The sequence below is a fragment of the Mastomys coucha genome, unplaced genomic scaffold (assembly GCF_008632895.1).
Source record: "Mastomys coucha isolate ucsf_1 unplaced genomic scaffold, UCSF_Mcou_1 pScaffold18, whole genome shotgun sequence".
In the NCBI taxonomy this organism is placed as follows: domain Eukaryota; kingdom Metazoa; phylum Chordata; class Mammalia; order Rodentia; family Muridae; genus Mastomys; species Mastomys coucha.
The window spans coordinates 101179841-101193214 of NW_022196900.1; the positions used below are offsets into that span (position 1 = coordinate 101179841).

Below are 13374 nucleotides of genomic sequence, written 5' to 3' on the forward strand. Positions count from 1 at the left end.
TATCCTTAGATTTGGTCTTCTCATTGTGTCCTGGATTTCCTGGATGTTTTGGGTTAGGGTCTTTTTGTGTTTTGCATTTTCTTTGTTCTCTCAATGTTGTCTATGTTATCTTCTGGCCCTGAGATTCTCTCTTTCTATCTCTTGTATTCTGTTAGTGATGCTTGCATCTATGTTTCCTGACTTCTTTCCTAAGATTTCTAATTCCAGAGTTGTCTTTTTTTGTGATTTCTTTATTGTTTCAACTTCCATTTTTAGGTCCTGGATGGTTTTACTCAATTCCTTCACCTGTTTGTTTGTGTTTTCCTGCAATTCCTTAAGGGATTTTTGAGTTTGCTCTTTAAGTGCTTCTACTTGTTTACTTATGATCTCCTGTAATTCTTTATGGGATTTTTTTTGTTTCCTCTTTACGGGCTTGTACCTCTTTACCTGTATTCGCCTGTATTTCTTTAAGGGAGTTATTTATGTCCTTCTTAAGTTCTTCTATCAACATTGTGAGATATGATTTTAGATCCAATTCTTGCTTTTCCGGTGTTTTGGGATATCCAGGACTTGCTGCAGTGGGAGTACTAGGTTTTGATGAAGCCGAGTAGTCTTGGTTTCTGTTGGTAGTATTCTTGCATTTGCCTTTCGCCATCTCTAGATTTTTGGTGTTAGATGTTCTTAGTGTCTCTGACTAGAGCTTGTCCTGTCCCTGCCTCCCTGCAAGTCCCCTGAGATTCGTGGGGCCTGTGCCTCCCAGCTGGCTGCTCCAGTCTTAGAGAATATCATCCTGAGTGAGGTAACCCAATCACAAAAGAACACGGTATGCACTCTCTGACAAGTGATTATTAACCCAGAAGTTTGGAATACAGGAAGAACATCCCACAAACCACAAGGAATTCAAGAAGAAGGAAGACCAAAAGGTGGACATTTCATTCCTTCTTAAAAGGGGGAACCAAATACCCATGGAAGGAGCTGTAGAGATTAACTATGGAGCAGAGACTGAAGGAAGGGTAAGCCAGCCTAAATATAGCTATCTCCTGAGAGGCTCTGACAGTACCTGACTAATACAGATGTAGAGGTTCACAGCCATCCATTGAACTGAGCACAGGGTCCTCAATGAAGGAGTTAGAGAAAGAGCCAAAAGAGCTGAAGGGTTTGCAGCCCCTTAGGACTAACAACAATATGAACTAACTAGCACCCTCAGAGCTCCCAGGGTCTCAACCACCAACCAAGGACTGCACATGGAGGGGTCTGATTGTTCTGGCAGCATGTGTTTAGTAGAGGTTTGCAAATTCGATCATCAATAGGAGGAGAGGACCTTGGTCCTGTGAAGGTTCTGCACCCCAGTGTAGGGGAATGCCAGGGCCAATAAGTGGGAGAGGGTGGGGTGGCAGGCATGGGGAGGGAGGAGGCAACAGGCGTTTGTTTTTGTTGTTTTTGTTTGTTTCTTTATTTTTGGAAGGGAAACTGGGAAAGGAGAAATTTACATGTAAATAAAGAAAATATCTAATTAAAAAAACAAAGAAAGAAAAAAAAAAGAAAAGAAAAGACCTGTTCTGTCCTGTGGTAAGGAGAAGCCTGCCTACTCTTTCTGTCCTCTCTGCAGCTTCTTCTTTGTTCTCTGAATTCTGTATATTACTCTCTTCTGCTCCTACTCTGATGTCCTCTTTGTTTCTAAAGGAAAGCAAAAGGGGGAAGGGGGGAAATGTATCATACTATATGCTTTCTAAATGTCTAATTTGCTTTCTTAATTTCTAAGTTATTCTCTTAGTTTCTAAGTTAATCTACTTTGCTGTCCTTCTCCTACTCTGATGTAATGATGCCATGCAATGTAATTGTCCTTAGTTTTTTGTACCTTTTCTATGTGTAATAGATTGCATGGTTTGTCCATGGTTTGTTTGTAAAAAGAAAAAAACAAAAACAAAAAACAAAAGTTCAAATGTAATTCAAATATAAATTCAAATCATAAATAGAATAAGGAAGTTTACAACAGAGATATTTACATGTATTCAGCATTAAAAGTAATGATCTAGCTAAACATTAATTTTCAGTTACTGGCTTTACAGGTTCATGGAGAGTTAAAAAATCATAATTTTTGTGACTAAGCTATCATTGAAGTTTCATATTGACGAAATCCAGTCAATCATTTATCTTCTGTCCTTGCACCTTCAATAAACTATTAATTTCCTTTTATGATCCTTGGTTAATTGTTCTACAACTTCTTGGAATGTGTTTTAAGGTATAAATGCTTTCTTTCTATCTCAGAAGCAATTAACTCATGAAACATGAAGACTGACAAAGCTCTAATTCAGCTTTCATATCAGAGAGGGCTTTAATAACAGCCCTATTATAAAGGGATTAATAATGACTAGTTTAATTTTGGGAATTCTTATAGGATCATCATTTAGAAGTAAGAAATCATCTATTTGTCTCCATAGCATCACAAGTGAATCTTCATTGATCTGCAGAAATCTGCCCAAAAGGGTGAGCTAATACCTAGTGATTATTAAATATATTTAATAATAACAGGAAAAGCATATTAATGGCAGGAATCTTTCTAAAAAAACATAGTCCCTTTGGCCTTGCCTAGAAGGGCTCACCCATTATAGTTTTACATTCCATGGTGACACCATCTCAGGAAGCTCACCTGCTAGTTTTTAGCCTCTCCTAGATGGCTTTTGGCAACTATAGCCATATATGTAGCCATAGAACCTTGAACTCCTGCTCCTTCTACTTCACTCCAGTTCCTGAGCGCTGGATTACAGGTGTACACCACTGTACCTTGTTTACACAGTTCTATGTGCTAAGTGAGCAGTCTACCAATTGAAGACACCCCAGTCCCCAGGAATGTTTTCTAAAACAATATAGACACAAATAAAGTCATGTACAAAGAACATAGAAGTTATGGTGAACCCAGGATTCTTAATATCTCTTCAATATATTAGAAGGAACAAAGGTGGCAAAGGTAGTCTGAACTGGCTAAAGGTCATGATTAGCATCTTGTTTTTTGCTGTGGTAATGACTTCTCAGGAGTTGATTACATGGTAAAAAAAAAATCTACGTACTGAAGTCCTTTTGTTCAGAGACCAATTAGGAGGGTGACGTAAAAAGCAACTCAGTAGGCCTTTGAGTGTATGGAGGATCGGCTAGGGTGTGTCTTAGGAGACACCATGACCAAAAGCCACTCAGGGAAGAAAGGGTTTATTTTGCCCAAACTTCCATAGCATACAGTTCATTATCAAAGCAGTAAGTAGAGAAACCCATGCAGGGCAGGAACCTGGAGGCAGGAGTTGATGCAGAGGATATGGAATGGTGTTGCTTATTACTGCTTTGCTCAGCCTGCTTTCTTATAGCACTCAAAACCACAAGCCGAGGGTGGTATCACCCACCATGGGCTGGGGCCATCCCACATCAATCTTCAATCAAGAAAATGTACCACATTCTTCTTTACCGGGAGGAATCTTCTCACTTGAGGTTTCCACCTCCAAAATGATGCTAGGTGTTTCAGGTTGGCATGTAACTAGCCAGCACAGCACATGATTACAATTTAGGATGTTTCTTTAAGAAACCAAAACCACTCAGCAGGACACAGGTTAGAGAAGAGAGGCTTTCCCATTTGCTTTTTGAGGAACACATTCAACTCTGAGGCTAGTGCAGTGTAGCTGTATCATTGGGATAAGACTGAACCTTTCTGATGACTTTGAAGAAGGCACTGTTTTTTAAATATCCACTCATTTACCTACAGTGGGTTTCCACAGTGTCTGAACATGAACATCACCACTAACTAGAATCATGGCTCCAAAGCCTTCTAGTCAATGAAGTTCTTATGAACCAGATCTACACATGGGCTGCATGGATACCTAGTCCAAGACTGCTCAGTGTTACCATTTTGCCAGATGCTTACAGAGATCTGGGCCACGGACCTGGATTGTGATACTGTAGATAGTGAAAAGGCTCACCCAGAGGAGGGGACCTGTAATGGCCAAAGGGCTTCAGTGAGCAGTGCCTTGGAGGAAATGCGGGAGAGAATCTGCATATGGAAAGATTTCTTCCCTCTCCTCTTTTCTGCCACAACCCTTCTTTCCTTTCTCTTCCCATCCCCTCTTCTTTCCTCCTTTTTTTCCTTTTGTTTGTCTTCTCTGGAAGCAAGCAACTTAACCTTGCCATCAATCTCAGCTCCCCATCTCTGTCACTAGGCAGGCAAACTGGCAGGATGTTTTTTAACTGCTATTTTTCTCCCATCAATTCAGATTTTTCTGCTTTTGATGACAAATGTTTTGTTTTCTATTTTTATTTATGGATTTATGGAAGCATATGCATGCATACATACAGGCAAACATGCATAAAAGTAAATCAATAAGAAAAAAAAACCTACTTCATATTCCAGATGGCCTCCAGAGCTTCCCAGATCAACCTTGGTTCTGACTACCATTTGATAGCCTGAGACCTGACTTTGAATGTCTACTTAAAGGCTTCAGCCATGGAAAAACTCCCTATAGTTCACCTTTTCTTTTTAGTTACCCTCCTCTCTGTTTTCTGCCTCTCTTTCTTGAAAATATGTCTGAGTGCTTTAAAAGATGGCATGTTAGTGACTATTTTGAACTTTTGAGCCACTGGATTGCAGATTGTTGACGTGAACAAACAGTTCCAAAAGGAAGGGAAACCCATATCAGAGCACAGAAGGAGGAAGGTGCTCTAGCACCGAAAATCCAACAAAGGAAGTGGCTGTGGACTCACGCACTGGATTTCTCACTTTACCTTTTTAAAAGTGTGCTCAGTGCTGGGAAGATGGCTCGGTTCATAAAGCATAATGTGAGAACTGAAGCTCAGAGTACTTAAAATCTGAGCAGGTATGGTGGTAGGAAGGCAGGTAGGAAGGTAGACACAGGGGATCCCCAGGTCAAGCATGTTAGAGCTGATGAGCTTCAGTTTCAGAGAAAGGCCATACCTTGGTAAATAAAAGTAGAAAGCAACTGACGAATATACCTGATTTCAATGTATACACACACATGTTAACACACATATGAAAAAGTATGTGTACGTGTGTCTGTGTGTATGTGTCTGTGTGTCTGTACAGACACACAAAACATGCTCATAGAAAAGTTGTTTAAAACATCTCTTAAAATTAGCTTATCTAGTTTAGGGCAACATGTTTAGATTAGCATGGGTTTAGATTTCCAAATATGTTAATGCGGGACATAAGGTTGGGTGGAGTCCAAGGAGAAATTGTGAAACTAGTTTTTGTTATTAAGCAAATAAGGCTGCTGAGTAGAGAGGAAAGGTGAGGTTGGGGTAGAATGGGTGATTCTAGACATTGCACAATGCCCTTATTGTGGTTCACCATCTCTCTAATTTCTTATTTCACACCTGAGAGGAGAGTTACAGAGTACCTTACATGATTTCTGCAAATGTCCTCCAGTCCCAAGGGACTTGACTGTCACTTGGCATCACTTTCCAGACAACCCCTTCCCCAATACTGATTGTCTCTTATCCAGGTTGGTGACTCCCTGCATGGTGTGATGACAGACTATTATGCCCTGGGGGACATTGTTCCTGGGCTTCACTGCTGCTGGTGTGACAGTAGTCTCTCTGAGCTGGGGTTTGCTGCAATCAGTTCACATGGATTGCTTCCAGTATCTAGATGGGTTTGAAAAGGGGCGAGGTTAAGTCATGGTGCTTCTATGAAGGTTATAAGGCACCCGGATTTGTGTGAGAGAAGTTCCATGAAGTCTTCCAAGGGTACAGATTTTCTCAGCTCTCTCTGAAGGAATACGAAGGCCATGCTTTACTTGCTGGGATTTCTTTTTGCTACCATATTTCTCCTGGTCCTAGGAATCAACGTCTGGGTTCTCATAGACACCCTCCTTACTATTGATGTGCCTTCTTCCATTCCAAATCCCATGAAGTTTCGGATTCTACACTACTGCTTTCAACTGACAACCACATGGGTAAATTTTGTTTCTTAACAATCATGTTCTGCCAGTATAGACTTAACTTCAGCCTGAGGAAAGCATCTTTCAAAGAGTTACATAGTCTAATGGCTAATGCATGTTGGTCAGTAGTGACATACCAGGAGAGGTGCTGAGGACCTACCTAAGAACAGCATGAGCTGTGTGTGCCCTCCCACTTCCTGTACTTCATGCAAGAAGAAGCAGCAGGGAGGAAACTGGGAAGTTGGTTTCTAATGAGAAACAGTCGGAGTTCTTTACAAATGCCAGAAATAGGATGGGGAAAGTGTAGTCCTTGGTGACTCTGGCTGGGCTGAGTAAGTCCTTACCTGGTTGGTTAAAATACTTCTGGTTTCTCATCAGTAAAATGAGAACCTTCAATTAGGGATATGTGATCTCAGTCTTCTGACGTGTGTTATAGTATTTGGTTGTTCATCAGTTTTGAATGGTTAGGGATAGCCATTGTGATCTAGAGTCCTGGGATTTTGCTATCTCTCAGGCAAAGGTTGCTGCCAGTGGGAAAAAAAGTTATAGAGTTGGAAAGGAGAAAAGAAAAATCTTATCCTGTCTTAAATTCAATCCTGGATCACAAGAAACTAGACAAAAGAAAAATTAACTTGGAACTAATTTGATATATTAATAGCTCTATACATACTGGGGTGGGGAGTAGAAGCTTTCTTATATGCAAACTATTAAGAAGTGATTAACCTAAGTGATTAGAAGATCTTTAAACCAACTATAGAAGTGGCTCAGTATTTAGTCCTCTTGAAGAAGACCCGAATTCAGTTCCCAAACCAACATAATGGCTCATGGCAATCATTAATTTCAGTTCCTGGGTGATATGATGCTCTCTTCTGTGAAGAGAGCCCTTGAAGAGTTCATTCAGTCCTTGGTCCATGAGGACCAAGTACAGACCTGGTGCAATAATACAGAGAGCCCATGAAGAGTTCATTCAGCCCTTGTTCCATGAGGACCAAGTGCATACCTGGTGTAATAATCTTTGCAGGCAAATCCCCACTCACATAAAATAAAAATAAATATTTTTTAACTTAAAAAGACAAAGAAAGTTAATCTTAAAAAGGCAAATGAGTTTAGTATTTGAGTATGGCAAAAAAAATCAATAGTTTATTGGGGGGGGTGCTCTGGAAGGGCTTATTGAGTTTATCTAGCTGCTTCTCAGCACAGATTGATGGAAATCTAGGTCATTTTGTTCGTCCCTTCTTGGTGTAGGAATATGTTGAGATACCTTCCCAGAGAATATAGCTCAGGAACTCTGCTACCCTAAGGATATCTCAGAAAAGATGGCAAGTGCTGTCTCTCTAGTAGAGATCATGGAGGGTTAGTGTGGGGACCATACTACATCCAGAGCATCTTCTAAAGTCATCAGTGCTCCTCATTCTGAGAGAGGAGAGCATATAACAATAAAATAGGAATCAAATACGGCAAATGAGGTCCACTGTTGTGCCTTGCTTTATTTATGCCTGCTGTGTCAGTGAATGTTTTAACCAGTGACAGATAATTCATTAATTCAGTCAGAGCCTCGGCTCTATAGTGGACACATAGCTGAGCTGTTCATTATGAAGAGACATACATAACTCTCAGGTTCCAGTCTTGTTTCTTGTCCTTTTGGGAATTACAGCGGTCATGACCTCAGGTTTATTGATGACTTCCTCCCCATCAGCAGCCTCCTCAACATGTGAAGAGTATTACGTTGTCACTCTCCAAGGACATGGTTGATTCTCAAGAAACATAGGAAACAAGCCAGCCTTTGAAGAGTTCATTTTGTGGTGACTTCTAAAATGTACTCCCTTTATTCCATCCAGACAAGCCTGAAACAGATGATAGTGGCTCCCTGTTTCATGGTTGAGGGAACTGCAAGCATGGGTATAATCAATTTCCCTTAAGTAGAAAGTTTGGGGAAGCAGTGTGGGATGGAAGTAGATATTATAGCTGCAAAGTCTGTGCAGAGGGAGCTCAAGTCTGAGGCATGTTCTACACCAAGCCTCAACTTTGCTGTCAACTCTGAAGAGGAGACTATCCAGAGTCATGTGGACCTATGAACCAGAAAGATTGGCTTCTCTCACATTCTTTGAAGGAATGGGTAAAGGATAAAAAAGGCTCCATTGTTCTGTGCAAATTGGATACAGCATGGTGGAGATGAGCTAAGACTGATGTACAACCAAGCTATTGGGCCATAGGTCTTTTCTACAAAGACTGTCAGAAAGTGGCCCTCTTTCCTTACTTTTCAAATCTCCCATGCCCTAGATCTTCATGAACAAATTTGGATATTCATGTATCTTGGGAGCAAGCAGTTGTACTACATTCAAGTGCAGAGCACACAGTTGAGAAGAGCAGTTACAAGGGTAGCATGTGAAGAGTAGAAAGGACAGAGGCATCTTGAAATTTTCCAACGGTTCTCTCTTTTCTACAGGGGAATATACTTGAGAAGATGAACATTTGCTCCATGCCCCAATTTTCCCGCTTTGTACAAGACTGCCTTGTGTTGAAGAATAACCTTGGTGTGTTTGTGAAAGACCTGCATTTTGGGACAGTCCCTGTAAGGCTCTTTTATCCCAAGGCAGCCTCCTCCAAACCCCGACGAGGCATCGTCTTCTTCCATGGAGGAGGAGGAGTGATTGGCAGCTTGGGTAAGAAACATCCTTGTAGTACAGAAGGATAGAGACCTCACAACCTCCACAACTCAACCTACTTTCCTTGATGGTTTTTTTTTTTTTTTTTTTTTTTGGGAGGGAGTCAAAGCAAGCAACCATTGGAGCTCCTTTTTGGGGGGAGTAGATTAAGACTGAAGTTCTTGTCAGCCAATGGAATTTTGCCTCCATAACAATATTTTCTTCACCGTTTTAGCTCTCTTAATGTAGGGACAGTGACGGGCTAGTAGGGCTTCCAGTAATTAGGTATAATGCCAAACTCCCAATCCCTTTTATTCTACAACAGTCCCAAACTTATTCATTGCTCTCAGCTCTAAATCCATTGTCACTTGCTCACACCCTTCAGCCCTGAGTCTAATAGTGGTCCCAGTGCTCTATTGTCAACATCTGTTTTTATTCCAAACTAAAAATATCTTTAAAAATATATCCAGGACTAATCATCTGGTATTGGATAACCAAATAGTGTTTCTTCCTTGGGGAAGACTATTTGTTCCACTCTTGGCGTTCTTTAGTTGCCTGTAATCCTTTGTCTAGGGTTGAAGCCTTGTGGGATTTCCTTAGTCTAGGCTAGCATGTCTTTTGTTGCCATCTAATACCACATAGTCAGTTCTAAAAACATATATACAAGTAGCATTATACAGATTAGTTTTACATTTATGTGTTTAGGAATATATATACATATATGTATGTGTTGTACCAAAGGCAGGGCCTGCTTCTGAGGTCTGGGTCTTTCTCTCGCCCCAGTGCTGACCTGTTGCTGCACAGAGCATTAGTTAAAAAGGAGGCAATGTATAAATGAGTTATTTTATTGTAGGAAGGAGAAAATGGGCTGGTCAAGTAGAGAGAAGGAAAAGAGAGGAAGGAGAGAAATAAAGAGAAAGGAGAGAAAGAAAGCAAGAGAGGAACAAAGAGCAAGAGAAGAGAGAGAGAGCAAGAGAGTGAGGAGGGGGCAAACCACCCCTTTTATTGTATGGGACGTGGCATGTCTGGCTTGTGGTCAGATGACTGGGTGTAGGGTCCAGCTCGAATACTGGGAGCATAGGGCATTGTCTGGCTGATAGAGCACACATCTCCGCTGTGAGGGATTGTGACAGAATCAGGAACCAAAGACTCAAGAGTTATGGCCAACCTTCTTTCGCCTCCTCCAAGCAGAAATTGCCCACAGGGATCCAGGGCTCAAAGCCAAATACTCAACTGAGCTTAAGTTACCTGAGCAGACCAGTGCCCCACACTACCCTACATATATGTAACAACAATTAATGAAGAAAGAGACCATACATTTTAAAGAGAAAGAATGAGGATATGGAGTGTGTGTGTGTGTAGAGGAAAGGAAGCATTTTATCTAAAGATTTTCTCTGTCACTCTGAAGTCAGACCCTAGACCAATGGATCCATTCCTGATATCTTCCTTGTGACAAGAACTTTTCAGAGAGCTTACTTTGTTGATGTTTATTTTTATCCCCAATATGTTTCTTTGACTAGGCTTTGTCTGCTCCCACCTAGAATGGAAACATCAAGAGTACAGGGGATACTGAGAATGGTGGTGCACACCTTTAATCCCAGCACTCTGGAAGAAGAGGCAGGTGGATCACTATGAGTTTGAAGCCAGCCTGTTCGACAAATGCAGGGCAGCCAGGGCTCTGTTACACAGAGAAACATTATCAAAAAGTGTATCCACAAACAAGCAAACAAGCAAACAGAATGAAAAAGGGTGCAGAAGAAACCTGTGTGCTGTATCTGTCTGTGGATTCTCACAGTCCAGAGAACTAGACTCAACCCCTGCCCTCATTGGTCTGCCAGTCCAAGTGGGAGGTTGACACTTACAGAACACAGGTAGGGGGGTGGTGTATGGTTTCAAATTGAACAATGTGGGCATAGAATAGGGAGTGACTCAGAGTCACAGCACCTCAGTGTTTCTAATCAGTCAGTCTCTCCAAGAAAGTGAGATTTGAGGACCAAGGAATGGGAGGAGTCGATGCTGCATAGCTGGAGATCTATGTGAAGTCACTAAAGCCTGGACTGCAAAACAAGAGACTCCAGAAAGTCAGTTTCTAGGATAAACAATATTATACTTCAAAACTAGACAAGGGATGATTCACAGGTTAGGAGTGCTCACTTCTCTCGCAGAGAATTATAGTTTAATTTCCAGTAAGTACTTCCCAAACCTCAGAAGTGCTTGTAACTCCAGCTCGAGGTGACCTGATACCCTCTTCTGACCTCCACATTCTTCAGGTCCACCTCTCCACAGAGGGAGAGGTGGACCTCTCCCTCTGTATACACACATACATATAATTAAAATATAAACTCTTTTAAATATAAATAAAATATAAACTCTTTTAAAAATACTAGGGGGAAAATTCTACAAGGAGCGAAGAATTCAACAGGAAATAACCAGGCTGAGTGCCTTGTACAAACAGTGTAGATGCTTATTCTAAATATTTTTAGCTTTTATATAATTATACTGGATTGCATATGGTCATTTTTACACAACTACTTTGAGCATATCCCCTCTGTATACCACTACATTCTGTCTTCTCATCTCCTCATTAGCCTCATTCTCCCCTTAGGTAAGTTTACTTCTAAATTTCTAAGTACATATATGATTTCATAAATCTGTATAAAGCCTGGCCCCACAAATGGGAGAAAATGGATAACATCTGCTTTTATGAGATTGACTTAATGGAGGTAGATATTTGGCTTTGATTTAGTGTGGTTGCCTGGGTGTCCTCAGGAAAGGCAAGACTAGGAACAGAGATATCTGCCCATAGTCACCATATCAGCTGCTTTCCTGATTCTGGGTGGGGATTTCTGGGCCCTCCTCATGCAGTACACCAAGCCTGGCCTTCTCTTGCAGACTGCTACCACAACCTGTGTACCTTCCTGGCTCGAGAGACAGACTCAGTGTTGGTGTCAGTGGGGTGAGTAGTTTCAGATGGTGGGTGGATTACTCACAGAGCAGGGGAAAATACAAGGAGTGGCAGTCCTAGATGTCTTTGTCCCTAGAGAAACTCTCACATATGAACATAGCATTATGCAAATGAGAAAAGGGCCTCATCATTGTGGGAGTGAGTGGGCTATTCAAGGTGAAAATTAGTTACCCTCATTTACTTTTTAAAATGCTCTTACAAATGCAAAAGAAATAGCCTAAGGGAGGAAAAATTTACTTTGACTCCAAGTTCCAGAAACTTCATTCAGTCTATGGTCAGTTTGTTCCATTGTTATTCTATAGAGTGGAATATTGTCAAAGTAAAGGGGTATAATACATCAAATGTGGTTACCTTTGTGGTAGCCAGGAAGCAAAGGGAAAAGGGGCCAGAGACAAGATGCCATTCAAAGACACACCCTGCAATGTCTGTATCTTACAATGAATCCCACTTTCCAATAATGCTATCAAATTATCAATGAATGAATTATCCTATCAATGATGTCAGACTTCTATAGTCCAGTTATATCTCCATGATTTGATCCATATCCAGAGAACAAGTTGTTAACATAAGACTTTTTGAGGCAGACTTTATATCTACACAACATCCCATCCCTGTACATCCAAGACCAATGGTCATTTTAAATTGTAAAATTCATCTAGTGCAGGAGTTCTCAAGTTTAATAGTCCCAGTCTTGTTCAGAGATTCAATTCCAGAGTCTTCTGCAACTTCGACCAATTCTCAGCAGTGAATTGCCACATAATTAAAGCAGCAAATTCCATTCTTCTAACATATAATGGCACAGGGCAAACAGCCTCACTCACAGAAAAAGACTTGGTGTTACAGAGGTAAAAGCTAGGTTCAAGAAAGTCAAAAACACACCAGGGCAAATTGCATCTTATAGTTCCCTGTCCTTATCTGAGTACATGGTGGAATGATTTAACTTTCAAAAAATTTGGGCTGTTGTACTTCTATATCTCTGCTAGCTAAAGTCTACTTGGCCACCCTCTTAGCCTTCATCTGGTTTTTACCTATGCTGTTCTTCATCGCATTGTTCAAATTCCCAGCCTCTTCTATTTCCTCAGGTCTCTATTGAAGTATAGCCTTCACCTCACAGTATTCCTTCTCATGGGCATGGCGCATGATCCCAAGTCTCTTATACTTTACTTGGTCTGCAAGGCTTACCTTGGGACCTGGGTGGAAACTTCTACAACTATGTGGCTATATTTCACACGCTTGCATGTTCATCATCATGTGGATGATGCCTATCTTGCCATCAGCTGTAATGCTAGCTGGGCTCCCTTAAAACATGTCCATGTTGGACTTTGAGTCTGGGCAACTAGCCATGGAAATTAATCCTGAGAAGGCAATTTTCTAGGTAGACCATTGCAAGCAGAGGACTCTGGCAGTACTATATCCTCAAGCAAAAGTCCTTCTACCAAGTTTGTGATTTTATCCTGGAGTCTGTCATGGCTGAGGTCTGTTCAATAGCTAAGATGCCTTGAAGGATTCTTTCCCTCGTCCCAGCACAAAGCATTTAATATTTATTTATTTACTTAAAGATTTTAGTGTGTGTGTGTATACATCTGTGAGTACATGCACAAATGAAGCTGGGGGTGTACAAAGAGGCCAGAAGAGGCCATCAGATCCCTTGGGACTATAGGCATTTCAAGACACCCACTGTTCATGCTGGGATCCAGACTCTGGTCCTCATAATTGAGCAGCAAGTACTCTTATTCACTAAGCTAGCTCTCTAGCCATTTGATTGGTTTTTAAAGGTGCTAAACTCTTTAACAACTGCATCTTCTGTATCTACAACTTTTCTGGCAAACTATAGATTTTCCTTTTATTC

At 41.0% G+C, this 13374-nt stretch overlaps 1 protein-coding gene across 1 annotated transcript in view; it reads left to right on the forward strand.

The window, feature by feature from the left end:
* Positions 1-5602: 5602 nt before the first annotated feature.
* Positions 5603-13374, forward strand: part of LOC116095659 (arylacetamide deacetylase-like 4) — a 10351-nt gene continuing 2579 nt past the window's right edge. Inside the window, exons 1-3 of the mRNA XM_031376978.1 lie at positions 5603-5930; positions 8362-8578; positions 11453-11516. Coding sequence (XP_031232838.1) covers positions 5763-5930; positions 8362-8578; positions 11453-11516 — 449 coding nt within the window. The 5' untranslated portion in view covers positions 5603-5762. The remainder of the gene's footprint in view (positions 5931-8361; positions 8579-11452; positions 11517-13374) is intronic.